The 25,898-nt window shown below is 38.6% G+C and overlaps 1 protein-coding gene and 1 non-coding gene across 7 annotated transcripts in view; one reads left to right on the top strand and one right to left on the bottom strand.

The window, feature by feature from the left end:
- Nucleotides 1–6,278: 6,278 nt before the first annotated feature.
- TRNAS-GCU lies at nt 6,279–6,360 on the bottom strand. Its single transcript has one exon. It is a non-coding gene; the product is annotated as a tRNA-Ser (tRNA).
- Nucleotides 6,361–6,469: 109 nt separating this feature from the next.
- Nucleotides 6,470–25,898, top strand: part of KNL1 (kinetochore scaffold 1) — a 67,630-nt gene continuing 48,201 nt past the window's right edge. The window contains exons 1-6 of one of the 6 annotated variants that reach the window (XM_045059525.1): nt 6,470–6,827; nt 7,045–7,166; nt 13,310–13,364; nt 14,463–14,502; nt 15,408–15,467; nt 20,197–20,258. In XM_045059525.1, the coding sequence (XP_044915460.1) occupies nt 13,330–13,364; nt 14,463–14,502; nt 15,408–15,467; nt 20,197–20,258 (197 nt within the window). In that variant the 5' untranslated portion in view covers nt 6,470–6,827; nt 7,045–7,166; nt 13,310–13,329. Of the gene's footprint in view, nt 6,832–7,044; nt 7,167–13,309; nt 13,365–14,462; nt 14,503–15,407; nt 15,468–20,196; nt 20,259–25,898 lie in introns of all 6 variants that reach the window. The other 5 variants (XM_045059526.1, XM_045059527.1, XM_011283064.4 and 2 more) reach the window with 5 other exon arrangements.

Genomic DNA, 25,898 nt, shown 5'->3' with positions numbered 1-25,898 from the left:
CAAGCCAAGGAATGCCAAGAATTGCCAGCAAACCACCAGAAGCTAGGAAAATATTGTGGAACAGATTCACCCTCACAGCCCTGTTGGCACCTTGATTTCAGACTTTTAGTCTCCAGAACTACAAGACAATTCTGTTTAGCCCATGATGCTGAAATAACGGCTGCCTCTGTTACTTGTTAGGTTACACGAAAAATGACTGCTGACAGTCATTGAAGGGAGACTTTATTGGCAATGATCCTTTCAGTAAGTACACAGAAACCATTGTCAAGGATCCATTTCAACTTTTTAAAAAAGATTTTCTTATTCATTCATTCATTCGTTCATTCATTCATTCATTCATTCATATTGAGAGAGACAGGGCACAAGTGTGTGAAGGGCAGACAGAGAGAGAGAGAGAGAGAGAGAGAGAGAGAGAGAGAGAGAGAGAGAGAGAGAAGCAGGGCTCACCTGAAGCAGGGCTCATGCTCACCCAATGCAGGGTTCAAACTCACCAACAGTGAGATCATAACCTGAGCCGAAGTCAGATGCTTAACCAACTGAGCCACCCAGGTGCCAAGATTTTATTTGTAGTCTCTACATACATTGTGGGGCTCAAAAACTCACATCCCTGAGATCAAGAGTCTCATGCTCCACCAACTGAGCCAGCCAGGCACCCCTCAACTTTTTAAAAGTTAGAAAAAAAGTTCTTTTTTTTTTTTAAATTTTATTTATTTTTGAGACAAAGAGAGACAGAACATGATCGGGGGAGGGTCAGAGAGAGGGAAACACAGAATCTGAAACAGGCTCCAGGCTCTGAGCTGTCAGTACAGAGCCCAATGCGGTGCTCGAACTCATGGACCGGGAGATCATGACCTGAGCCAAAGTTGGTTACTTAACTGACTGAGCCACCCAGGTGTCCCAAAAAACTTCTTTTTTCACATTCATATGTAGTTTCTCTGCCACTCAAGAATTTAAAAATCAGAATTCTAGGGGCGCCTGGGTGGCTCAGTCGGTTAAGCGTCTGACTTCAGCTCAGGTCATGATCTCACAGTTTGTGGGTTTGAGCCCCGCATGGGGCTCTCTGCTGGCAGCTCAGAGCCTGGAGCCTGCTTTGGATTCTGTGTCCCCCTCCCTCTCTGCCCCTCCCCTGCTCATGCTCTATCTCTGTCTCTTAAAAAATGAATGTGTAAAATACTTTAAAAAAAATCAGAATTCTAAATCCATAGCTATATTAGTTATCAACAGAAAGTTAATAATTGAGATGACTTTGTCTCTCTTAATAGTCCATTTTAATCACTCAGTATGCTGTCATAATTCAGAACAAGTGCAGCCTTCATTTGTCCATCAGTAACACTTCTAAATATTTACTAAAGGAACTGATAAAGATAAATCAAAACATTTAGATAAGAATTTCAAGAAAATCAGGGCACCTGGGTGTCTTAGTTGGTTGATAGTCTGACTGTTGGTTTCAGCTCAGGTCTTAATCTCAGAGTCGTGAGTTCAAGCCCCACATCAGGCTCTGCGCTGGGCCTGAAGCCTACTGAAAAAAAAAAACAAAAAAAGAATTTCAAGAAAATCAGAATCTTTGGGGCGCCTGGGTGGCTCAGTCGGTTAAGCGTCCAACTTTGGCTCAGGTCCGATCTCACTGTGAGTTCGAGCCCCGCATCCGGCTCTGTGCTGATAGCTCAGAGCCTGGAGCCTGCTTCATTCAGATTCTGTGTCTCCCTCTCTCTCTCTGTGACCCTCTCTTGCTCACACTCTGTCTCTTTCTCTCTCTCTCTCTCTCTCTCTCTCTCTCTCTCTCTCTCTCTCAATAAATAATTAATTAAAAAATTAAAATAAAAAAAGAAAAGAAAATCAGAATCTTTGAAAAAGCCAAAGGGGAAAAAATGCTCAAAATCAATGACCCAAAGAGAAACAAAAAACTTAATGCCCCAGGGGCATGTGCCTGGGTGATTAAGTTGGGTTAAGCATCTGACTCTTGATTTTGGCTCAGATCATGATCTCTGCACTGACAGTGAGGAGCCTGCTTGGGATTCTCTCTCTTTCTTTTTCTCTCTCTCTCAAAATAAATAAATAAACTTTTAAAAATCTTAACAAAAAAACAAAAAGTAACTTACTGCCCTATAGTATCACAATTAAAAAAACAATGATTGCTCCTGTTGCTAAGTCCATGGAGTCATTGGTCACATTCCCAGGTCTTGCTTTCGTCCATTAACTTGCACTTTTAGAGTTGGATTTGATCCAGTTTTACTACTTTCTGGAAGATTTCGCATGGAAATTTAGAAATTTAGAAATCTGGAGGTGCCTGGGTAGCCCAGTCAATTAGGCTTCCACCTTTGGCTCAGGTCATGATCTCATGGTTCCTGAGTTTGAGATCTCATGGTTCCTGAGGTCGAGCCCCAGGTTGGGCTCTCTGTTGTCAGCACAGAACCCACTTTGGATCCTCTGTCCTCCCTCTGCTTCCCTCTCCCCATCCCTCCGCGGCTCACACATGCACACTCTCCCTCTCTCCCTTTCTCTCTAAAAAATAAATAAACATTAAGAAATTTTTTAGAAATCTGGGGCATTGTTCCTCCTCAATGTGATGGGAAGGAAAGGTGTAACTGGTTGTTGTTTGCTAATTATCCATAGCTACCTCTGCAGAAGACACAAAGCAAGGGGATAGAGCAAGTGTTGTTCCCCTAGTCTATTGGCATTTATTCACGTTGTCCTTCCTAAGCAAGGTTACTATAAACTGAGTTTTATCATCAGGTTACTAAAAACTTTCAGTTTTTGCTCTATTAATCTTCCATATGAAAACATTATTTAGTTTTCAACTCAGGAGGCATTCCCAGAAGCTGTTATAGCAAGAGGGATGCTTTCACATAATAGCATGCAGCTCAGGGAATTATTTGAGCAAAGAAAAATGTTTCTGGTTGGTGTTGCAGGCACAGAGAATACCTAGATTTACTCTCGAACTTCTTCAGGCCTTGTCATGACTGTTTTCCTATAACTGGTTCTCCAGTGAGACCATACTTCCTAATGGTGAGGAACAGACTAAACTCACTTCTTGTCATTGCCTGGCTCTCCAAACCAATCTTTGTGAGCCCTGCAGCTCAAGGTCTGGGTTTTCCTTGCAAGAGTTAATAAAGTGGAGGCACACCAAAAAAAAAATTTTTTTTTCATTTGGTTTCAGTTCTTCCTTCAAACCTCTGTCCTGTCACCAACTAAACACCGGACAGTCCTTCCCAGAGCACCTCATTCTTGAAGAGAGTGGGTTTTCCTGAAACTGGATTTGGAGAATGAAGACCCACTCCCTGGCACTGAAAAGTAAAAGAGCTGAAATATCTTGGCAGTGCTTTTGACTGTGCAATGATTTTTTCTCTTGTGTTCTTCCAGCGGTTGAGGAGTCCTGCAACAGTTCAGGATAGGCCTTGTGAAGAAGAACCCCGGTGTTGATAGAGAATGGTCTCCCTGACCTGTGGTGTATTGACAAATTTCTGGGAGTGATGGGGGGATCTTTCCAAAGGTAGGAGGCATTCCTGCAGAAGTCCCTTGTCCAAGTCTTGCAGTTGCAGTTGCGCCAGTAGATGGCGCCTCTAACTCTTTTACTGATGTACTACAAATTTATTTTTCCGTTGCTAACCCAAGGTCCACCCGCCCCCGTCCCCGCCCTTCTCAGCGCCCATCGTGGCCCTTTAAATAATCTGGGACGTTTTTGATTCTTTTGATTCTCTTAGAAAAAGTTAAAATAGGCACAGTTCTTACAGGTCAAGAGATTATAGAAAATGCAAAAACTGGGATTGTCATGGCGAGTATCGCTGCAATTTCATATGAAAGAAACCACAATGAACTAAGCATGAAAACAGGTAAAGAACTGAAGACTGGAAAAGTGAGCCTCCACTCACATTTTTTTTTTTCTCCAGACACTTTCAGTGCCTTGTATTATCAGGATTTCTACAGCTGAAGATTTTCCTTTGGGAAAGCAATCCGCTTGCTTTTTATTTGTACAGACTGGACTCATGAATAGACTATCAGTTTTCCATAGGCACTGGTCACTGCCAGAAGCAGGCAGAACTCAGAGAAATGATGCAGGTTTGCCAATCTTTAGAGAGGTTGCAGTCCTAATGGGCAATTTAAAAACTGTCTGGCAAGTCCTGGGGGAAACCCAGGGAGTTACAGTAGCAACTAGTAGGAGTGCAAAGGCCCAACAGCAAGAGAGAGAGCACAGGGTCCAGTTGCAGGGAATCCAAGAAGGAGCTGCAGGTTGCAGGGCAAGGGGGAGGCTGGTTGATGTGGATGATGTCTAAGCTGAGATCTGAAGGAGGAGCAGGAGCCAGCCAGGCAGGGGTGAATTGGAAGGAGGTACAGGGGAGTAGGAACATGTTCCAGGGAGAGGAGTGGGAACAGCATCTGTGTAGAGAGAGAAAGGCCTAGTTCAGGTTAAGGTCAGTATCTTCACGGTGCTTTAGAAAAGTCTCTTCAGGGGCGCCTGGGTGGCTCAGTTGGTTAAGCGTCCGACTTCGGCTCAGGTCATGATCTTGTGGTCCGTGAGTTCAAGCCTCCCATTGGGCTCTGTGCTGACAGCTCAGAGCCTGGAGCCTGTTTCAGATTCTGTGTGTGTGTGTCTCTCTCTCTCTCTGCCCCTCCCCTGCTCATGCTCTGTCTCTCTCTGTCCCAAAAATAAATAAATGTTAAATGTGTAAAATTAAGTTTGTTGGAATTCAAAGGCAACAGTTCTGTTGGAATACAATTATCAAAATATTTTTAAAATCTGTGTTACAATAATATAATAATGTATGTACCTTCAGGAATGTGTAACATTACAAGATGTATTGGCAAGTGTAATAACTATTATTTTGAAATAGTTATGAGCATGTAAGGGGATATAAAAAAATTATTAAAATATCTGTGATTTCTCTTGGTAACAAAATCACAGGCAACGTTAATATTACTGTAGTTTGTTGCTTACCTTTACTGAAGGCAGTGCTTTCAATGATAGATTAGTGAAAATAAAGACGTATTTTTTCCTCCAACCAAATAACCAATTGAATTCTATCCATAGACACTTTATGAGTGTGTGGAAATCAGACCGAAAACCTTTCTTAACAGCAGGGTGGTGAATGGATTGAAAGAGCAAGACTGAAGACAGTTGCAGGGGTGAGCCAAAGCCCTCAACTCAGGGAGGCATCAACATTCCCAGGGGATTTGGATTTAAGGAGGGAGGAACCAGTGGTGCCAGCAGAGCAGGGGCTTCTGCCTTCCACTCTCAGTGCTGCAAACCTTGCGGAAGCACCAGCCAGGTGCCAGGTTCTGTGGCACTATACAGCGTCCTCAGCCTTGTGAGAGAGAGAACATGTAAATCATTTCTGCAAGGGATTAATGAGCACTAAATACTAATCTCTGTCGTGGTATTGGATGCTGATTAAGACCCACCGGAGTTCGACAGACTTGGGTTATACTGCCCTTTCTTACACAGTTACAGAAGCTGTATAGCCTCCGACAAACTTATCTTTCAGTGTACTCATCTGTAAAAAGGAGTAATAAAAATGTCTATCATGATCATAGGGTTATGATGAGTTAAAGTGATGTAATTCATTGTGGCGCCTGTAGATAATAAATAGAGGATAAACAAAGGCTAAATATGAGTTGAATAAATCTGCCTGATGACCTTTGAAGAGGAGAACCCCTCTATTCTTTTTCTCTCCCCTGTGCCTCCCTCTCAGCTTAAATCTGAGAGAGAGTTTAACACTTTCTTCTCTGGGAAGGTAGCCGTGTTTCAGGTCTTCACTCTCTGGCTTCTAGATACTGCCAAGGTTCCATATGTTGTCAACATCTTTTTAATGTTTCCCAGTGTATACTTTTCTTGAGCACATGCAGCCTGCTGGGAGCTGGAAGAGAATCTTCAACACTGTGCCTCCAAGTGGCTTTTGCAGTGAAACCAGGTATTTCCTAGCAAGGACAGGTACCTTGGGGTAAGAGTTTATAGCAATTAAACTCCCTCACTCAGAAGCTAGGTTAATTAAGACGGAGCAGACCAGCATTGGAATATATAGGGATGGCAATAACGGTAGAATTCCATGCACTGTTGCTTGTTTCATATAAAAAGAAACTAAATCAAGCACACATGTGTTCTGGAATGTTTCTTTCCCTGTCTTCTTTATCTGTGAGGTTAGAGTGCTCCAAAGGACAGCTTTTGGCCAAGCCTGACATTGGTGACGCCAGAATAAATTGACTAGTAAATCCGTAACTGGAATTATCAACTATTTTCACTTGCATAAATTCATGTCAGTCCGAGGCAAAAAAAAAGCTGCGTCCGACGAGGATGGGATTCGAACCCACGCGTGCAGAGCACAATGGATTAGCAGTCCATCGCCTTAACCACTCGGCCACCTCGTCCCAGAAGCCTAGTGCTTCCTGGTAGCTATAGGGAGTAATACTAGGGGGATATGACGCAATGTTATGGAAGCCGCCATTTTGTACGGAAACAAAGATCCGATATTGTTATAGCAAAGAATCAAAAGAAGATGGCTGCTCCCGTAATGTGAGGGATCTACAATGGGGAGGGACCAAGGAAAATTCGATTGAAAACGAGATAACCTCGAAAGAAGTAAAACTGATACACAGACTGGGAAAGAAGTTTGCTTAAAGGAGTCGGGTACTGGGTTGTTCCGGAGCCTAAGGGGCGGAGCCGACGCGGAGAGCAGCTTTGCGCATGTGCAGTAGCTAGGCGGTTAGATTTGAATACCTCACCGAGGCAGTCGGGGCGTTGTGAGGTGAAGTTGGTGGGTGGCTGCGGGCTCTTTCTGAGGAGCGCGCGGACCCCAAAAAAGTCTGAGGAGCATTTGTCAAGCAGTTGGACTGCGGTGGGTAAAGAGAATGATTCTTTCGTTCCGGGGTTCCGTGGCGGAGGCTTTAGGTTTTTTCTGGGCGCTCTGAAGGCCCGGCGGTCGGAGGTGGGGACGCTCCCTCCCTCTTCCTTGGCGGCCTCCGAAAGCGCTGGGCCGGGAGTAGAAGTTTCTGCCTGCTTGGGGGTCCTTTGCTCACCCGGGCTTGCACTTTGTGCGCCTTTCTCCTCCCTAGCACTTCTCCCTCCACACCTGGGCCCGTCGGGCCTGCTCGGATTGCGGGTCCGCGGCGCCCCGCCTGGCCATCTCTTCTGTCAGCGCTCCCGGACTCTTCCTCGCTCCCTGCGACTCCCGGCGGTTTGTATTTCCCACTCTGTCTTTTCGTAGCTATAAATGAAGTGACAGCGATGGGTGGTTTTAAGTGCTCGACTGGTCGTAGTTTATTTGCAGTGTCTGATCCGTGTGCTAGCAGCACTGAGCAGACATTCGGTTTCATGCGCTAACAAGAACATTAACAAATAAAGCCAGTATCAGTACGCCGCAGACGAGTTTTGGCAAATCTCCCTGTGTCGTTTGTAGCTCGGAGTTAAACCCCCGTTTTCTTGCTGCTTATCTCAGTAATAGAGTTTAAGAAAAAAATTTCTCAAAACAGTATTGCCAATTGGATTTTTAGAGATAAAGTTGTAGAGATACGACAGAGAAAACCAGAGCAGAGCTTTTCACTTCCGTTGAATTGGATCCCCCGAATTCCTCAGATATTTATTGGGTTCCTTGTCTTGTGCTAGGGCCAGGAGCGAATGATGCAGAGTCCCTAATCTGGAGGAGTTTACACACAGTCCAGAAAGGGAAATGATTAATGTACACAAATATTTAGAATACAAGACAATGTAAAGGATGATAGGAAATTGTAAGGTGGTATGGGAGCCCGGAAAGGGGAAAGCTTATTGGATGCTTTAGGCCCTGGAGACTAAAGGAGGCTTTGTGGAGAAAGGGGCATATGAGGTGGAACTTGTAGAGAAGGATGCTTTGCAGAGTTGAGTCGGCCTAAAATTTTGCTAATTAAAGGGTGGGTTCAAAGCAGTATAATTCTTTTTTTTTTTTAATTTTTTTTTCAACGTTTATTTATTTTTCGGACAGAGAGAGACAGAGCATGAACGGGGGAGGGGCAGAGAGAGAGGGAGACACAGAATCGGAAACAGGCTCCAGGCTCCGAGCCATCAGCCCAGAGCCTGACGCGGGGCTCGAACTCACGGACCGCGAGATCGTGACCTGGCTGAAGTCGGAAGCCTAACCGACTGCGCCACCCAGGCGCCCCAGTATAATTCTTTTTAACTGCGTGAATGAATGGCTGGAAATGTATACAAGATGACACAGATACAATGTTTGGAATGGTAGTATCAATGACGTGTTTGATGCTAAATAAGAGCATAGAAGATGCTCTAGATATTGATAATGCTGTCCAATAAAGCTTTCAGTGATAATGGTAAGGTTTTAGATTTGTGCTGCCCAACATGGTTACCATTAGTCACAAATGACAACTGAATGCCTGAAATGTGGCCACTGTGAGTGAAGAACCGAATTTTCTATTTTATAGAAATTTAAATAGCTATTGTATTGGACAGCACAAGTCTAGAGCCTGTATTAGTGGACACCATGGAATACCTTAACTCTAGGTATTGGTAGTGTAAATGCAGGAGTAGGCAAAGCGCCAGATAGAAAATATTTCACGTTTTGCAGTCTACGTGTCACCTGGTCACCAGCATGGCCTCTGTTGCATGTTCTTTGTTTTTTGTTTTGTGTTCTTTTTCTTTTGTCTTCTACAACCCATTGAAAATGTAAGAAAAAACACTCATATAAGGGCTCCTTTGGCCCAGTAGCTGTAGTTTGCACACCTCTGGATTAGACTAGTAATTACCAAACTTTTTTGGCTCAAGGTGCCCGAAGGTCAAAAAACAACAACAACAAACACACACAAAAAACAAAAAACACATAATAGTTCCATTTATTAAGTCATTAGGTCCAAACAACTTAAAAAATTAAGTTGTAATAAATTTATGTCCTAACTGCTTAGTAGCCATTTGAAAAAAAAAAATAATATGCATAAATTGAAGGAAAAGATAATATATTTTCTTCTTAAGTAATCTCAATTATTTACTAATTGGATATGTTTGCCTGTTGAACACTACACAACTTCTCAAATCTTGGAATCATACTGGACACTGCCACCCTCGTCTCCTGTACCATGTTGATAAAAAATATGTGCTTCATATCATAGTAACTGCCAAAAATCCAACTTGGCAATAATATGTTATCAAAACTAATGTAATACAAATGGGTACTTTTTTGAATAAGTAGTATTCATGGTGCCCGACAGATGTCAAGAATTGCTGTTTCTCTCAAAAATTTAAAATCCTAGGACACTTCTGTGAGTATGCTGTAGCACCCTTGGGTGCCAGGTGCACACTTTTACAACCAATCAATAATTAGTTAATGTGAGAGCAATAAAGAGTTCAACCATAACAGCATTTTATAAATGAAGCTTAACATGATCTGGGGTACCTATTTCTGTTGAAAGTGGAACTTACAGTTATATAACAATTTTTTTTTAAAGGAGGACCTAAATAAGCTTTGAATCTCATTTAATTAAGTGCTTCAGACCAGTAGTTCTGCAGGTTAGATAGGACTATTTCAAACAGTGAAGATGTTTAGGTGATCTTGATTTTATAGTATTTAATATTTTTATCTGTGAATTTTGGTTTTTTTATTTAAACATTTAAAAAAATGTTTATATTTATTCTTGCTAGAGAGACAGAGTGTGAGTTGGGGAGGGGTAGAGAGAGAGGGAGACACAGAATCTGAAGCAGGCTCCAGGCTCTGAGCTGTCAGCACAGAGCCCCATGTGGGACTTGAATTCACGAACCCATAAGATGATGACCAGAGCCAAAGGCCAACACTTAACCGACTGAGTCACCCAGGCACCCCTCTGTGAATTTTGAATGTGTCACTGAATTTAAAAATATTCTCAAAAGGAGAAAAACTATGGAAGTCATTGATGGTAGAGGTAACTTAAAAGAATTGTTTCTTAATTACTCATTCAAATATTTATTGAGCTCCTATTATGTACAAAGCACGTGCTAGTTTCTCAGAATATAATAGTGAGGGTAAGAGACACCAGCCTTATTCTCATAGGGTTTATTAATGGGTCATAGGTAGTTTGGGGAAGTAACAGGAATAATTACTTTATGTAACAGACTTTTAAATTGTAGTTGTGGTAATGCTACAAAAGAGACATACACAATGCTACAAAGGGTGCTTTTCGTGGCTTTTTTTGCCAAAAGAGAATAACAAATATAAATTCAGTGGCTCAGGAAAGAGCTTTGTGTGTGCAGGAATGGAAATGCCAATGTGGCTAGCATAGTGAGGAAGACAGTAGCATCAGGTGAAGTGTGAAGTCTGAGAGGAAGGTGGAGACCAGATCTTGTAGAGCTTTGTAAATCCTGGTGAAGAGTTTATTCTCAGTACTATGGGAAGCCATTGAAGGGTTTTAAGTAGGTGAGTCTCTTAGATGTAACTTACGTTTAAGAAGATAACTGTCAGGGTACTTGGGTGGCTCAGTTGGTTAAGCCACTATCTCTTGGTTTCGGCTCAGGTCATGATCTCACGGTTCATGGGAACAAGCCCTAGGTTGGGCTGTGCACTGCTGCACTGACAGCATGGAGCCTGCTTGGGATATTCTCTCTCTCTCTCTCTCTCTCTCTCTCTCTCTCTCTCTCTCTCTCCCCCTCCCTCTCCCTCCCTCCCTCCTTCCCTCTCTCTCCACCCCCCCTCTACCTCCTCTCCCCTCCCCCCTTCACACAGCCTCTATCTCTCTCAAGATAAATAAAGCTTAAAAAAAAAAAAGATAACTGTCTATGTAAATAAGGGACTATGGGGGATCAGAATGAAAGTAGGGAGACCATTAGGTGCATTTTGCAATAGTTTACATGAGGTAATTGTAGCTTGAACTATGTTGGGGGCACCAAAGATACAAGTGAATGTATTTGGATATATATAATGCATGTGGGATATATATTGGAAATAGAACTACTAAGATTTTGTGAATAACAGAATTGGAAATAGGTGTCCTACTTGTTTAATCCCAGAGGGAAATATTCAGTTTCACCATTAAGTTGATGTATGCTGTTGGTTTTTTAAATAGATATGGCTTGTTAGATTAAGGAATTTATCCTCTCTTCCTAGTTTGTTAGGCTCTTCTTTTTTTAAACATGAAAGGATGTTAAAGTCAAACTTTTTTCATCTGAGATGATCTTATGATTTTTCCATTTGATCTGTTGGTATGGCAAATTGTAAAGTTGATTTTCTAATGTTGAGCAAGTTTTGCATTACCGGAATAAAACCAATATGACTAAGATGTATTATTCTCTTTACAAATTGTTGGCTTCTTTGTGCTATCTATTAAGGATTTTTATATTTATGGTGCTGAAATTGGCATGTGATATTTCCTTTCTGGTACTGTACTTATTTGGTGTGGGGGTGGGTGTGTATGTGAGATGGAGATGTTTGCAAGTAAGAGCTTTCATTAAATACAAAATAATTACCCTAAAATGGTAAAAGTGGTTGCTTTTAAGGAGAATAGTGAAGTGCAGGGGGCTGCTATTTTTAAAAAATTATCTTGAAAAATCAACTTCTAAAAATATTGTAAGTAGGTATGGGTATTATATGTGAGCAGGAGTAAGTGAAACCAGAAGAATGGATAAACAAACTGAGAAAGTTATGGAGGATGAAAGGAGAGGGTCTGAAATCAAATTCTAATAGATGCCCATCATCTTGCTATATTGACAGCTAATTGAATAAATTGATATTAAAAAAGAAGCAGATTTTTGTTTCAGTTTGAAGTTCAGATTCATTATGAGCTATTGTCCCTTAACTTGGCTTTTGTTATATATGATGAAAGCATGTAAAATATCTTTTAAGTATCTGGGTTTTTTTGGTGTTTTCTTTTGTTTTACTTCTAAAATAAGAACTTTGATGGAATAGTTTATATATATGGTAATGATGTGGTAGAAATGCTAATACTGTTGGGTAAAATATGTTCTATTCTGTTCTCTGAAGTCTGCAGTAGAATTTTTTCTTACACAGAGGTGAGGTTCTAAAGTTAATGCATAGGGTGCCTGACTGGCTCTGTTGGTTGAGCGTCCTACTCATGGTTTCGGCTCAGGTCATGATCCTGGTTCAGGTCATGATCCTGGGGTCATGGGATACAGCCCCTTGTTGGTCTCCGTGCTGAGTGTGGAGCGTGGTTAGGATTCTCTCTCTCTCTCTCTCTCTCTCTCTCTCTCTCTCTCTCTCTCCCCCCCTCCCTCCCTCCCTCCCTCTCTCCCTCTCTCCCTCTCCCTCCCCCTCCCTCTGCCCCTCTCCTGTGCATGCACACACACTTCTCTAAAATAAATAATAATAGGGGCGCCTGGGTGGCGCAGTCGGTTAAGCGTCCGACTTCAGCCAGGTCACGATCTCGCGGTCCGTGAGTTCGAGCCCCGCGTCAGGCTCTGGGCTGATGGCTCAGAGCCTGGAGTCTGTTTCCGATTCTGTGTCTCCCTCTCTCTGCCCCTCCCCCGTTCATGCTCTGTCTCTCTCTGTCCCAAAAATAAATAAACGTTGAAAAAAAAATTAAAAAAAAATAAAATAAATAATAATAATAATAATAATAATAAAATAAAGTTAATGCATTTAGTATAGTTATGTGTAGATAGGAACTAAGACCAGTTGAGGAAACTTCAGCTTATGTCTCTTATTTCACTTTTGGAAAGAGAAATATTCATTGAGTGGAATTATAAGCATAATCAGCTACACTTTTTATTTTATTTTTTGCTATTTATATTTTAGAGAGAGAATGTGCAAATGGGGGAGGGGCAGAGAGAGAAGGGGACAGAGGATCTGAAGCGGGCTCTGCACTGACAGCAGTGGCCCCCATGCAGGGCTCAAACTCATGAACCATTAGATCATGGCCTTAGCCGAAGTCAGTGCTCAACCAACTGAGCCACCCAGGCTCCCCTCAGCTACACTTTTTAAATGTTATTTTCATGTCTTAAAGATTTTTTGCTAAGTACTCACAGTTGAATTTTCATAACATAAATATGTATATTATGTATTTTGATACCTAATTGATTTCATTTGGGGATTGAATTATTATATAATCCACAAATTCTTATAACTAAGGTGAATTTTTATTTGAAATATTAATACCCATCTCATCCCAATCAAAGTTAGTCACTGATTTTATCTTGAATATGAGAAGTATCCAGGAGTATTAATTATAAAGGGGTAGTTTAAACTCAAAATTTCTCTTGTTTTATAGCCTCATTGTATAGCTTTTGCTTCCCTTTTTTTGGTCTTCCCCCAGAGAGTAATTCTGAAGTCACAACTTTGCTATTAATCTCGTCATAGTTTTTAATTTCTTGTCTTTCTTTCTCACCTTTTCTAATGTTGTATATTTGTTTCAGAAAAAGATTTTCTTCAAAAAATGGATGGGATGTCTTCAGAAGCTAATGAAGAAAAGTAAGTTCATGCAGTGTAACTAAAAATGTTAAATTCTGTCAGAGAAAGATACTTTTCCTATTAGTAAGAACAACTGATAACTTCTGAAATCTTTTTCCATTTTGCTCCAAGGAAAAGAAGTAAATGTTACAAAGTCATAGCTCTCTTTGCCTTATCTTTGTGTCTATATATCTAGGGTCAAAATTAAGAGGGACTTTAGAGACCACCTCCCATCCCTTCAATTTAAGGATGGGAAAATTAAGGCCCAAGGAAATGAAGTGATTGGTCTAAAATTGGCATCACAAATTGGTGGCGTGTTTATAGCCTACACACTTCTTTTTTTTTTTTTCCCTTAAACATTGTTTTTACCATTTTGGAATAGTTTCTAAAATTTTCTCTTGAAAAATTGAGTGTAGCAACACTGGGCTTATATTCTTGTGGCAACCACTAACCTGATCAGAGTCATGACTGTGACCATTAGATTAAGCAGGAGCTCTCCTTTATCATCTCAACACTGCCTGTTTTTCTTGCATTTACTAAATTATCTGTTTGACCTCCATAGGCATTTTAATTTTCAAAACCGCTCTAAAAATCACACAGTAGTAAAACCAGAGCTAGAGTCTCTTGGTTTATGACCCATTTATCTTATAATTGTACCTCTGGGGGGCACCTGGGTGGCTCAGTCGGTTAAGCGTCTGAATTCAGCTCAGGTCGTGATCTCACGGTTCGTGGGTTTGAGCCCCACATTGAGCTCTATGCTAACAACTCAGAGCTTCGAGCCTGCTTCGAATTGTGTCTTCCCTCACTGCCCCTCCCCTGTCTGTGCTCTCTCTGTCTCTCAAAAATAAACATTAAAAAAAATTTTAATTGTACCTCTGTACATATGGTACATTATGTTGTACTCATGGTTATTTCAAGAGATATTCTTGTAGTACACATAAGTATTTTAAAACACTGACTTTCTAAATACTGAATTTAATGTCATATAAATTTTGCTAAGTGAAAGTGTTGCCATGTGTTAATTGAAAGTGATGGCTGGATTTAAGGATGCTGTGATGATGGCTTTTGAAAATTCAGTCTTTCATCAACGTGTCTGTAAATTTTTTTTTCCTTTTTCAGTGACAATATGGAAAGACCTCTTAGAAGAAGACATTCCTCAGTAAGAAACATTTAAGTTAATAATTGTTACCTTTTTTTTTGAATGATGACTATGTGCCACAGTAATTTTGACTATAGCATCACCATCTGGCTCCACTTTGCTCTCTGGATAAAAGACTGAAATATTTAATTGGTTACACAATTCTGTAAATATACTAAAGTTTGTATTTTATTAATTTCTTAGTAATTTTGTCAATCGTATGCTATGTAAATTATACTGCACTAAAGTTTAAAAAAATATATTTAAACAGTGTAGTAAGACACAAAAAATCCAACTCAAACTGATTTTAGCACAAAATTTATCCAAACAGAAGGATGACTTTTAGCACAACTTAACAGGGGTTCCAATAATATCACCAATACTAGGATTTTTTTCTCACTTTTCTACTGATTGCTTCCTCTGTATAATCTCCAATGTCAGACAGGCTCTCTCCCAATGATTACTACATATAGCTCTCCCAACTTCCAGTTTCAGGTCCTAAATGAAAAAGTGTCTGTTTCCTCAAGATAAAACAAAAACAAGACTCAGGATCGAATCATATTGGCTCAATTATCTTGTTATAGGTCAAGTCCTCATTCCTGAACCGCTCACTAATGATGAGAGAATATCATGTGCACATTGTTATAGACCAAGGCTACATGTTGTACCCTAGGGTTGGGGTGGGGCTTACCCAGACCACATGAGATGAAGGTAGGCAAAATAATTGAGGTGGGTGGGCAGGGAGAAGGGAGTAGATACCGAGTGTTTAAACCAGCCACAGAGTATAGCACTGCACAGTATGAATTTGAGGAGTTTCAGAGGCTTTCACAGAAATTTTAACATATCTACCTTTCTCCTTATGATATAACTTGAACTGATTATTAATGGATATGCCAGATTTTATTGAATAATTCTAATTCTTCTAGATTTTGAAACCCCCAAGGAGTCCTCTTCAGGATCTCAGAGGTGGGAATGAAACAGTTCCGGTAAGTCTGTAGTGCAAATGCTTTATATAGATGACTATTTTCAGTGATAATTTTAACAGTCAGGAATTTATTAGCTATATGAAGACAGACATCATAAATGATTTTTAGTTGAATGTGTACAAATAAGCATCCCATGACCCTCAGGTTAAAATCCAAACTCTTGAGTAAGCTGGCACTCTTGATTTTTAACCTCCATTTACTTTTCCAACCTTCTTACTTGCCACTGTCACACATGTATCTCACCATTCAGGATTGCTTACTGTTCTGCAAACATGACACAGACTGTCAAGCCTGTAAGAATTTACATGTGATATTTCCTTCATTTAGGTGGTTAGTCCTTCATTCTTCTTTGTCTTCCCAACATTCTATTAAAAACTTTTTTCAAACATTTTGAGAAGTAGCAGGAATTTTAGAGTGAATGCTCATATAGTCATCCCTTAGATTCTACAATTAATATTTTATCAAACTTTATCATAAATCTGTAGCCCTCTTTATTTGGTAATTCCTGTTTACCCGTTAAGACTCAATTTTGGTATCACTTCTCTCAAAAAATCATCCCTCGATATCTTCTAATTGTCTGCTAATGTCTATTCTAAATGGAGAACTCTTTGAGGGTGGGTACTTTATCATGTGTTTTTTCAATTTATTTTGCCTGGTATAGTTGACTTTCAGTACATTTTGTTGACTGATGAAATGCATATAGTTTTGGAGACCATATAATTTTGAATGTTCACTCTACTTCGGCCTCTCTAATCTTTCTCAAATACATAAAGCTTTTTCCTGCCTCAGGGCATCTGCATACATTCTACCTACAAGGCTTTCTCTCTACCCAGTGCTTTATCTGACTAATTTTAACTGATCCTTCAGGTTTCAAATATATTTCCTCAAAGTAATCTTTCCTGATTCTTACGCTAGATTAGTTTTTTTTTAATACAATTTTCCTTCATAACACTCATCACACTTTGAATTTTATATTTGTGTAGATTTTTTGTTTCAGTATCTTTGTCACCATAATTCCCAGTATAGAGTAGGGGCTATATTTGTTTCCTTTACCATTATTTTTTCATCACTCAGTACAGGAGCTGGTGTGTGTGTGTGTGTGTGTGTGTGTGTGTGTGTGTGTGTGTTAAAAACTTAGTGAACATTGAATAAGTAAATAACAGATTCATAGACTCCTAAAGCTTTAAAACCAATAGGACCTCACCAGTAATCTTAAATCCAATTGCTTATTTTTTAAAAAATGTTTATTTTTTATAGATGAGAAATATAAGGTCCAAAGAGGTTAAATTTTTGTCCAAGTCCACGTAGTTAGTGGCAGACTTCAAATTTGAGCTCTAATCTAATTTATAGCTCAGTGCTCTTTCCAGTATGCCACACAAATTTCACTTTTTCTTTTTCCTTTTATTATTTTTTTAAAGCTTATTTATTTTGAGAGAGAAAGAGTGAGAGAGCATGGGCTGGGGAGGGGCAGAGAGAGAGGCAGAGAAAGAGAATCCCAAGTAGGTTCCATGCTGCCAGCGCAGAGCCTGACACAGGTTTTGATCTCATGAACTGTGAGATCATGAACTGAGCCGAAATCAAGAGTTGGAGGTTTAATGGACTGAGCCACTCAGGTACCCCTTCTTTTTTTTTTTTAAAGTAAGAAGTATAGTAGTATCTGTTAGTTTCAGTATTTACTATGTCATTATTATTGTCCTAGTAAGCTCAAGGCCAGTTGTAGTGTCTGCTAGGGTATTAACAGAGAGGATGAACATTCCTGATTCTTTGTTATAATAAGACACACTCAAATACTAAAAATTAACATAATAAAAGTCTCTGTGGATTTTGTTTGTTTCTGTCTTTTGCTTTTTGTGTTTGGTATCTATGTGAGTAAAAATGTTTGCTCTTGTTAAGGAAAATGAGAGAAAAAAATAGCGTTTTATAATGAAAAAATGCTCAGCATCACTAATAGAGAAGTGCAAATCAAAACCACAGTGAGATATCAGCTCATATCCATTACTATGGCTACTGTAAAAAACAACAGAAGGGGTACCTGGCTGGCTCAGTTGGTAGAGCTTGTGACTTGATCTTGGAGTTGTGAGTTCAACTCCTATGTTGGGTGTAGAGATTACTTAAAATAAAATCTTTGGGATGCCTGGATGGCTAAGTCCGTTCAACTCTTGATTTGATTTGATTTGATTTGATTTGATTTCTCATGATCTCATAATCATGAGACTGAGCCTCACATCAGACTCCATGCTGGATGTGGAGCCTGCTTAAGATTAACTTTGCCTGGGGTGCCTGGGTGGCTCAGTTGGTTAAGCGTCCGACTTTGGCTCAAGTCATGATCTTGCGGTCTGTTAATTTGAGCCCTGCTTCTGGCTCTGTGCTGAGCCTGGAGCCTCCTTCAGATTCTGTGTCCCCCTCTTTCTCTGACCTTCCCCCACTCATACTCTGTCTCAAAAATAAATAAACTAAAAAATTTTTCAAAAATTTAAAAAGATTAACTTAGCCTGTCTCCCCTAATTGCTCTCTCAATCTCTTTCTCAAAAAAAAAAAAAAGAAAGAAAGAAAAAAAAGATGGAGTGCCTGAGTAGGGTAATTGGTTAAGCGTGGAACTCTTGATCTCGGCTCAGGTCATGATCTGACAGTGAGTTCAAGCCCCTGCACTGTAAGTGCAGAGCCTGCTTGGGATTCTCTCTCTCTGCCCCTCCCCCACTTGTGCTCTGTCTCAAAATAAATAAATAAACTTAAAAAAATTTTAAAAATAAAGAAAACAACAGGTGCTGGCTAGGATGTGGAATAATTGGAAACCTTGTATACTGTTGGTGGAAATGTAAAATGTTGTAGCCACTATGGAAAACAGTATGGTGGTTCCTCAAAAAATCAAAATAGAATTACCATATGATAGTAATTCCACTTCTGGGTATATACCCAAAAGAAATGAAAGCAGGGTCTTGAAGTGAGATATACCTCTGGCATAGCAGCATTATTCACAGTAGCCAAAAGTTAGAAGCAACTGACACTGTCCACTGACAGATGAATGGATAAACAAATGTGGTATCAGTGGAATATTAGCCTTTAAAAAGAAGGAAGTTCTGATACACATTGCAGTAAAGAGGACACTATGCTAGGTGAAATAAATCAATCACAAAAAGACAAATGCTTTATGATTCTACTTAGGAATTACCTACAGTAATCAAATTCATAGAGACAGTAAGTGAAATGATGTTTTCTAGGAGACTGAGCAAGAGAAAAGGAAGCTGTTTAATGGATATGGAGTTGCAGTTTTGCAGGATGAAAAGCATTCTGGAGACTGGTTTCACAAAGTGTATACATAACATTACTGAACTGTACACTTAAAAATGGTTAAGATGTAGTTCACAGGTTCGAGCCCTGCATCAGGTTCTGTGCTGACAGCTCAGAGCCTGGAGCCTGCTTTAGATTCTATGTCTCCCTCTCCCTCTCTCTGCCTCTCCTCTGCTCATTCTCTCTCTCTCTCTCTCTCTCCCCCCCCTCTCAAAAACAAATAAAAACATTTTTAAAAAATTGGTTAAGATGTATTATGCTAAGTGAAATTAACTAGTCCCTTGACAAATACTGTGTGATTCCACTTATATAAGGTATCTAAAGCAGTCAAACTCATAGCAGCAGAAAGCAGAACAGTGGTTGTCAAGACCACAGAGGAGGGTAAAATGGAGAGTTGCTGACTACAGGTATGAAGTTTCAGTAAAACAAGGCAAGTTCTAGAAATCTGCTGTACAATGTTGTGCCTATAGTTAACAATATTGTATTATACACTTAAAAATTTATTGAGGGGCGCCTGGGTGGCTCAGTCGGTTGAGCGGCCGACTTCGGCTCAGGTCATGATCTTGCGGTCCGTGAGTTCGAGCCCCGCGTCAGGCTCTGTGCTGACAGCTCGGAGCCTGGAGCCTGTTTCAGATTCTATGTCTCCCTCTCTCTGACCCTCCCCCGTTCATGCTTTGTCTCTCTCTGTCTCAACAATAAACAAAAACGTTTTTAAAAAAAATTTATTGAGAGGGTAGATCTAAAGCTAAGGGTTCTTACCACTTTTAAAATTAAAAAAATTTTTTAATTAAAAAAATTTTTTTTAATGTTTATTTATTTCTGAGACAGAGATGGAGCATGAGTGGGGGAGGGGCAGAGAGAGAGGGAGACACAGAATCAGAAACAGGCTCCAGGTTCAGAGCTGTCAGCACAGAGCCCAATGTGGGGCTTGAACTCACAAACCATGAGATCATGACCCGAGCTGAAGTCGGTCACTCAACTGAATGAGCCACCCAGGCGCCCCTAAAATTAAATTTTTAAATGAAGTTAAGATGGTAAATTTTATTATGTGTATTTTACCACAGTTAAATTTTTTCTTAAATCCTAAAAATAGGATAGTAAGGTTACTATAACAGACCACATATCACTTGCTTTGTCCCCAAGTCTTTCTTCTTCTAAATGGCAAAATAATCATTCATTTAAAAGGAGAGAGAAAAAGGAAAGAGAGCATAATCACCTTCCTTAAATATGTTGTTTGTGTCGGTATGCTTATTACCACTCACATGGAAAATCATGCTCCTGTTTGTTAAGTGCATTAAGATATTGCAGAGAAGTAAATAATTACCACAATTGATAATATCACATTAACTCAGAATAAGACTTAGTCTCTGTCTATAGTACTGTGGAGACCTAATTCACAGTAGTTTCATTATGAATTATACCATATATTCTCTGCCCTTAGGACTCTAATGCTTTGAGAAATAAGAAAAGCTCCCGTCGAGTCAGCTTTGCAGATACTATAAAGTAAGTTGGAAAGAGAAATAATTAAAATGTTACAGGTAATAATTTTTTGTCATCAAATCAAATATGTTGGTACTAAATGACTTGATAGTCTGGGTTTTAATTACATAAGCATGTTTTTGTTACTGTTATTCAGCATTATGCTTGAGAAACATTGAAAGGATCACCTCTAGAGTCGGAAACAAAACAACTATTTCTTAACACTGTTAATTTAACATTGTATTGAAGGTGCTAACCAAATATAGAGAAAGTGCAGTTATAAAAATTAGAAAGATGCGGGTAAATCTATTACCTTTTGCAGATTAAATGCTTGTATATTAGGAAAATCTAAGAATATCAATTGAAACACCTCTACAAACAATAAGCAGGATACAAAATTAATATATGAAAATTAATATATTTCTTATATATAAAAGATAACTAGATAGAAGATAAATGTCTTTTTTCCCATTGTATTATATTTTGTGGCTATGTGTTTAATAATAAAAGCATATAAAGGATAAACCATTGTTGAAGGATACTAAAGAATTCTGCAAATGAAAATATAACAAGTACCTGAATAAAAAGATTCAACATCATAAAGATGTTACTTCTCCCCAAAATAACTTATTAATTTAATGTAATGCTTAAATGTAATGTTTTCATGATTATTTTCGTGATGTTCAGTAGTGTATTTGTATTTCTTCATTGATTCAAAAGTTAATAGAGAATTTAAAAATAGTCAGGTGGTAAGAGCATTTTGTCATTACTTTTTAGTTGTATTGCAAAAATGTTGATCTGTATTATTTTGATTTTTATTGAAAAATTTCTGTGACTTTATATATGATTAATTTTTATAGATGAACCATAAGTACTTAAAAAGAAGATAGATGTATTTTGTACTTTAGAGTGTAGAGTTTAATATATATCAACCATATCCACCTTCTACCTTATGTTATTTGGAACTTGTATAATCCTGTTTTAATCACTTTAATCTGTCATGAATTATAAGAGAGAGGTAAATTAGTCTCTTGTTGATAGTGTGTCTTACTCTAGTTCTCTTTATATTTCTAATAGTTTTCCATTATGAATGTTGATTCTGTATGTTCTTTGATACATAGTCATCATTGTTATATCTTCATTCAGAATTGTACTTTCCAGCATTAATGAAATCATCTTTGCTTCGTTTATTATTTTTTGACCCAAATTCTACCTGGACTGATTAATAAGATTTTTGACTCTGCTATATTTTATTTTCATTTACCTGGTTTACTTTTGTGTATAGTTTCATCATGTATGAGCAATGAATGGTATTCTGTATGTGACATCTTTTGGTTGCTGGGTAGTTCCAAATAGATACTGTCTTTTTTGTTGTTGATTGATAGTAATTTTAATTGTTTCATAACTTTTTTCTATTACTCTATTATCCATTTATCAGTTAACATCTTCTTGGATATATATGAGTTGTCAGTATTTCATATGTGTTGACTTTTGCAAAAAAGAAAAAATACAGTAAGATTTGGTATAATCAGAGAAGACTAACTGTTGGCTGGCAGTAGACTTCCCTGAGAAGTATATTCCTTGGTAAAGTTGCCACTGTCTTCCTGGATCTTGCCCATGGCTTTGCAGATTCCATGTTGTTTTTGTCTCTACCAAAAAATAGGTTGATCTCTTAGAGGTGGGCTTACTAAACAGATTCACTAGAAATTTGTGTTTAAATAGAATGCTGCTACTAAAAACAATCATGAGAAACAGATCAATCAGAACAATCCTTGAGTAGTAAGTACTTTCCTTATAGGCATTCTACCTAAAAAAATAAATTGTAATGTAAATATGGCTTGCTGATTATGGAATTTGAGGTATTAGTTATTTAAATGATTCTGAATGTTTAATGGCTCCAGGCTCTGAAATGTAATTAATCCATCTCCACAGTAGACACATTGCAAATCCATTGCAATGGATCCACTGCACACATCCATTGCAAAGTGTTGGATGCTTCTGTCTGTATACTCCTTGAATAGATATGGCCAAGGTTTTCTCTCATTTATTTCACACTGACTTTGCTTTTACATGTTTTCTTTAGGTGTTTTCTTATCAATGTAAAAATAAACAGGTTCAACTTTCTGCTGGACATTTGATTATTCCTTGTGCTCGTTAAATTATTTTGTGTAAATTACCTTTTTGCTTTCGAATTTCTTCCCTGGGATTATATTTCCCGCAGTAGAATTGCTGGCCTTAAAGTAAGAAGCAGTTGTGTAGCCTTTATTACATTTTTGTTATTGGTTTTAATGCTGCCAGGAAGTACATTTTTTTCATAATACATTGTAAACATTAGATTTTAGCACTTATTTCCAGCTGACTTGATTGGTTATAATGTTATCTCCTAGTTATTTTAATTTGTAGTTTGTTTGCTATTATTTTTTTCTATATTGTCTTCATTTTTTTCTCATTTTGAAATGTTTCTTTTTTTTCCCTTGTCTACTTAGGCAATATTGAAGAAAATATTTTTTTTAAGAAAATATTGTAAAGTTTTTGTGTGATTGAACACTTTAAATTTTGTGTTTACTGAAGTATGTGTCTTTCCTACTTCATAAGTAATTTTTTCAAACTATCTTCAGAAGCTTTCCTTATAGATATTATATAGGTTAAAAAGAGAAAGATCAAGGAACAACCATAATTAAGAAAAATTTGCAGGGGCGCCTGGGTGGCGCAGTCGGTTAAGCGTCCGACTTCAGCCAGGTCACGATCTTGCGGTCCGTGAGTTCGAGCCCCGCGTCAGGCTCTGGGCTGATGGCTCAGAGCCTGGAGCCTGTTTCCGATTCTGTGTCTCCCTCTCTCTCTGCCTCTCCCCCGTTCATGCTCGGTCTCTCTCTGTCCCAAAAATAAAAATAAAAAAACGTTGGAAAAAAAAAAAAAGAAAAATTTACAGAAAAATGGAAGAAGAAAGAATTATTTTGCATTTCATATCACATTTTGCCATTATGCCACTTGCATATCTCCATATGTTTACTAAATATGCTTTATTAAGTATATTTCGTTGGTTTACAACTTACACTTTGTCTACCTAATATGTGACAGTCTAACATTTGGATTTCAAGATGTCTAAATATATTTTTGCATTTTCTTCTTTGTATTTCTTTGATTTTTTGCTTCTGGTATTTTTTTTCCTTTACGTGTAATTTGGATTATTCGTTGTTAGTTTTTATTATTAATTTTCCTTTTATTATATGATAGTAACCTTATTTAGTACTAATACTTTTTTGCTGTGAAACTTAATGTAATGGATAACTTCAAAATTTTCTTCTTTTCCTTTTATTTGTCCATAGATAATTTCCTAAATTGGATATTTTCCAATTTATATCTTTAGGTTGTAGATTGAATTAAAGAAAAAAAACTTTTTTTAAGTAGGCTCCATGCCCAACGTGGAGCCCATTGTGGGACTTTAGCTCATGATTCTGAGATGAAGATGCTGAGATCAAGGGTGTCTGGGTGGCTTAGTTGGTTAAGCGTCCGACTCTTGATTTTGGCTCATATCAAGAGTTGGACACTTAACCATCTGAGCCACCCAGAACCCCCAAAATCATTGGTTTTTTAAAAATATATAGATTTAAAGTTATACATGATATTCGCATAATTGTTTAAAAATAGTCTCTGTATCTATAAGCTACTTTCTTATTCCAAATGTTTTTCATCATTTGCTATCTAGTTTTCTGCTGGTTCTTCAGCTAATTTTGTTCATTTTTTTTAATCAAAAAATTTTTTTAATTTAATTTTTTTTTTCAAAGTTTATTTGTGAGGGGGAGAGAGGCAGGGAGAGAGGAAGACAGAGGATCTGAAGCAGGCTCTGCACTGACAGAGAGCTTGATGCAGGGCTCAAACTCACCAACCATGAGATCCTGACCTGAGCCATAGTTAGACACTTAACTGACTGAGTCACTCAGGAGTGCCAATTTTGTTCATTTTTATTTTCCTAGACAATCACTGAGTTTTTTTCAAATGTGTAGGTTTAAAGTTATACATGGTATTCTCATAATTTTTAAAATAGTCTCTGCATATACTACTTTCTTATTCCTAATGTTTATTTCCATCCTCATCTCTAAAGCATTGAATAAAGCCTTTTATTCCATAATTAGAAACAATAATTAAAATATGCAGAGACCTTTGAGAGATAGTACAAATGTCTGGGTTACATAGACATGTATAAAGGAAGTGGAGGTATAAAAAATAAGTCATTGGGAAGTTAAAAAAAAAAAGCTTCCAAGTTTTTTCCTTTTTTTCCTCCATTTTAATGATTGAAAATTTATAGCATACACAAAAGTAGAAAAAATGGTATGAAAACATAGATGTCCATTTAGCAGTTACAACAGTTGTCCACTATGGCCACTTTTCTTTTACTATACCCATACTTTCCCTTTCCCCTCCCACTTAATTATTCTCATGTGAATCCTAGATATTTCATTAGTTATATAACTTTAAAAGGTACAGAATATTTTAAAAATATATTTGTAATACTATTATGAATAGCTCATAATACTATTATCACATCTTTTATTTTTATTTATTTATAATTTTTTAAAAATGTTTATTTATTTTTGAGAGAGAAACAGAGCGCAAGCAGGGAAGGATCAGAGAGAGACGGAGACACAGAATCCGAAGCAGGCTCCAGACTCTGAGCTGTCAGCACAGAGCCCTGTGCGGGGCTCAAACTCATAAACCATGAGATCATGACCTGAGCTGAAGTCAGATGCTTATCCAATGGAGCCACCCAGGCACCCAAACATCTTTTTTTTTTTTTTTTTTTCCCCTGATGCTTATTTATTTACTTTTGAGAGTGTGAGCAAGCAGGAAAGGGGCAGAGAGAGAATCCCAAGCAGGCTCCGTGCTTTCAGTGCTGGAGTCCAATGAGGGGCTCAGTCTCACAACTGAGACCATGACCTGAGCCAGTATCAAGAGTCAGATGCTTAACTGACTGAGCCACCCAGGCACCCCTATTATCACATCTTTTAAAAGCTGTGATATCACAGGATGATATCAGCAAACATCTGGCCAGTGTTCACACTTCTTTGTCTCAGTTTTCTTCTCCTTAGATAATGGGCATGATTCATTATCCGTACACACTTAACATATTTCATTTGGTTGATATCTGTCTTAAATCTTGTCGTCTGTAGGTTCCCTCTTCCTTTTTTTCCTTATAATTTATTTAAAACATTTTTTTAATGTTTATTTTTGACAGAGAGAGATTCAGAGTGCGAGTGGGGGAGGGACAGAGAGAGAGAGGGAGTCAGAGAATCCAAGGCAGGCTCCAGACTCTGAGCTGTCAGCACAGAGCCCCATGGGCGGCGGGGGAGGGGGGGCCTCGAACCCATGAACTGTGAGATCATGACCTAAGCCCAAGTAGGATGCTTAACTGACTGAGCCACCCAGGCACCTCTCTTATAATTTATTTTTTAAATAGTGTGTCCCATTTGGGGCGCCTGGGTGGCCCAGTCTGACTCTTGATTTTGGCTCAGGTTGTAATGCCACTGTTGGTGAGTTCGAGCCTCATGTAGAGCTCCATGCTGGAGCCAGCTTGGGATTCTCTTTCCCTCTGTCCCTCTGCTCTACACTCTCTCTCTCTCTCTCTCTCTCTCTCAAAAATGAAGGAAGGAACGAACGAACAAAGTA

Source organism: Felis catus, chromosome B3, assembly GCF_018350175.1.
Source record: "Felis catus isolate Fca126 chromosome B3, F.catus_Fca126_mat1.0, whole genome shotgun sequence".
In the NCBI taxonomy this organism is placed as follows: Eukaryota; Metazoa; Chordata; class Mammalia; order Carnivora; family Felidae; genus Felis; species Felis catus.
The sequence above is the reverse complement of the archived record's forward strand: the minus strand, read 5'-3'. Positions and strand labels throughout refer to the sequence as shown.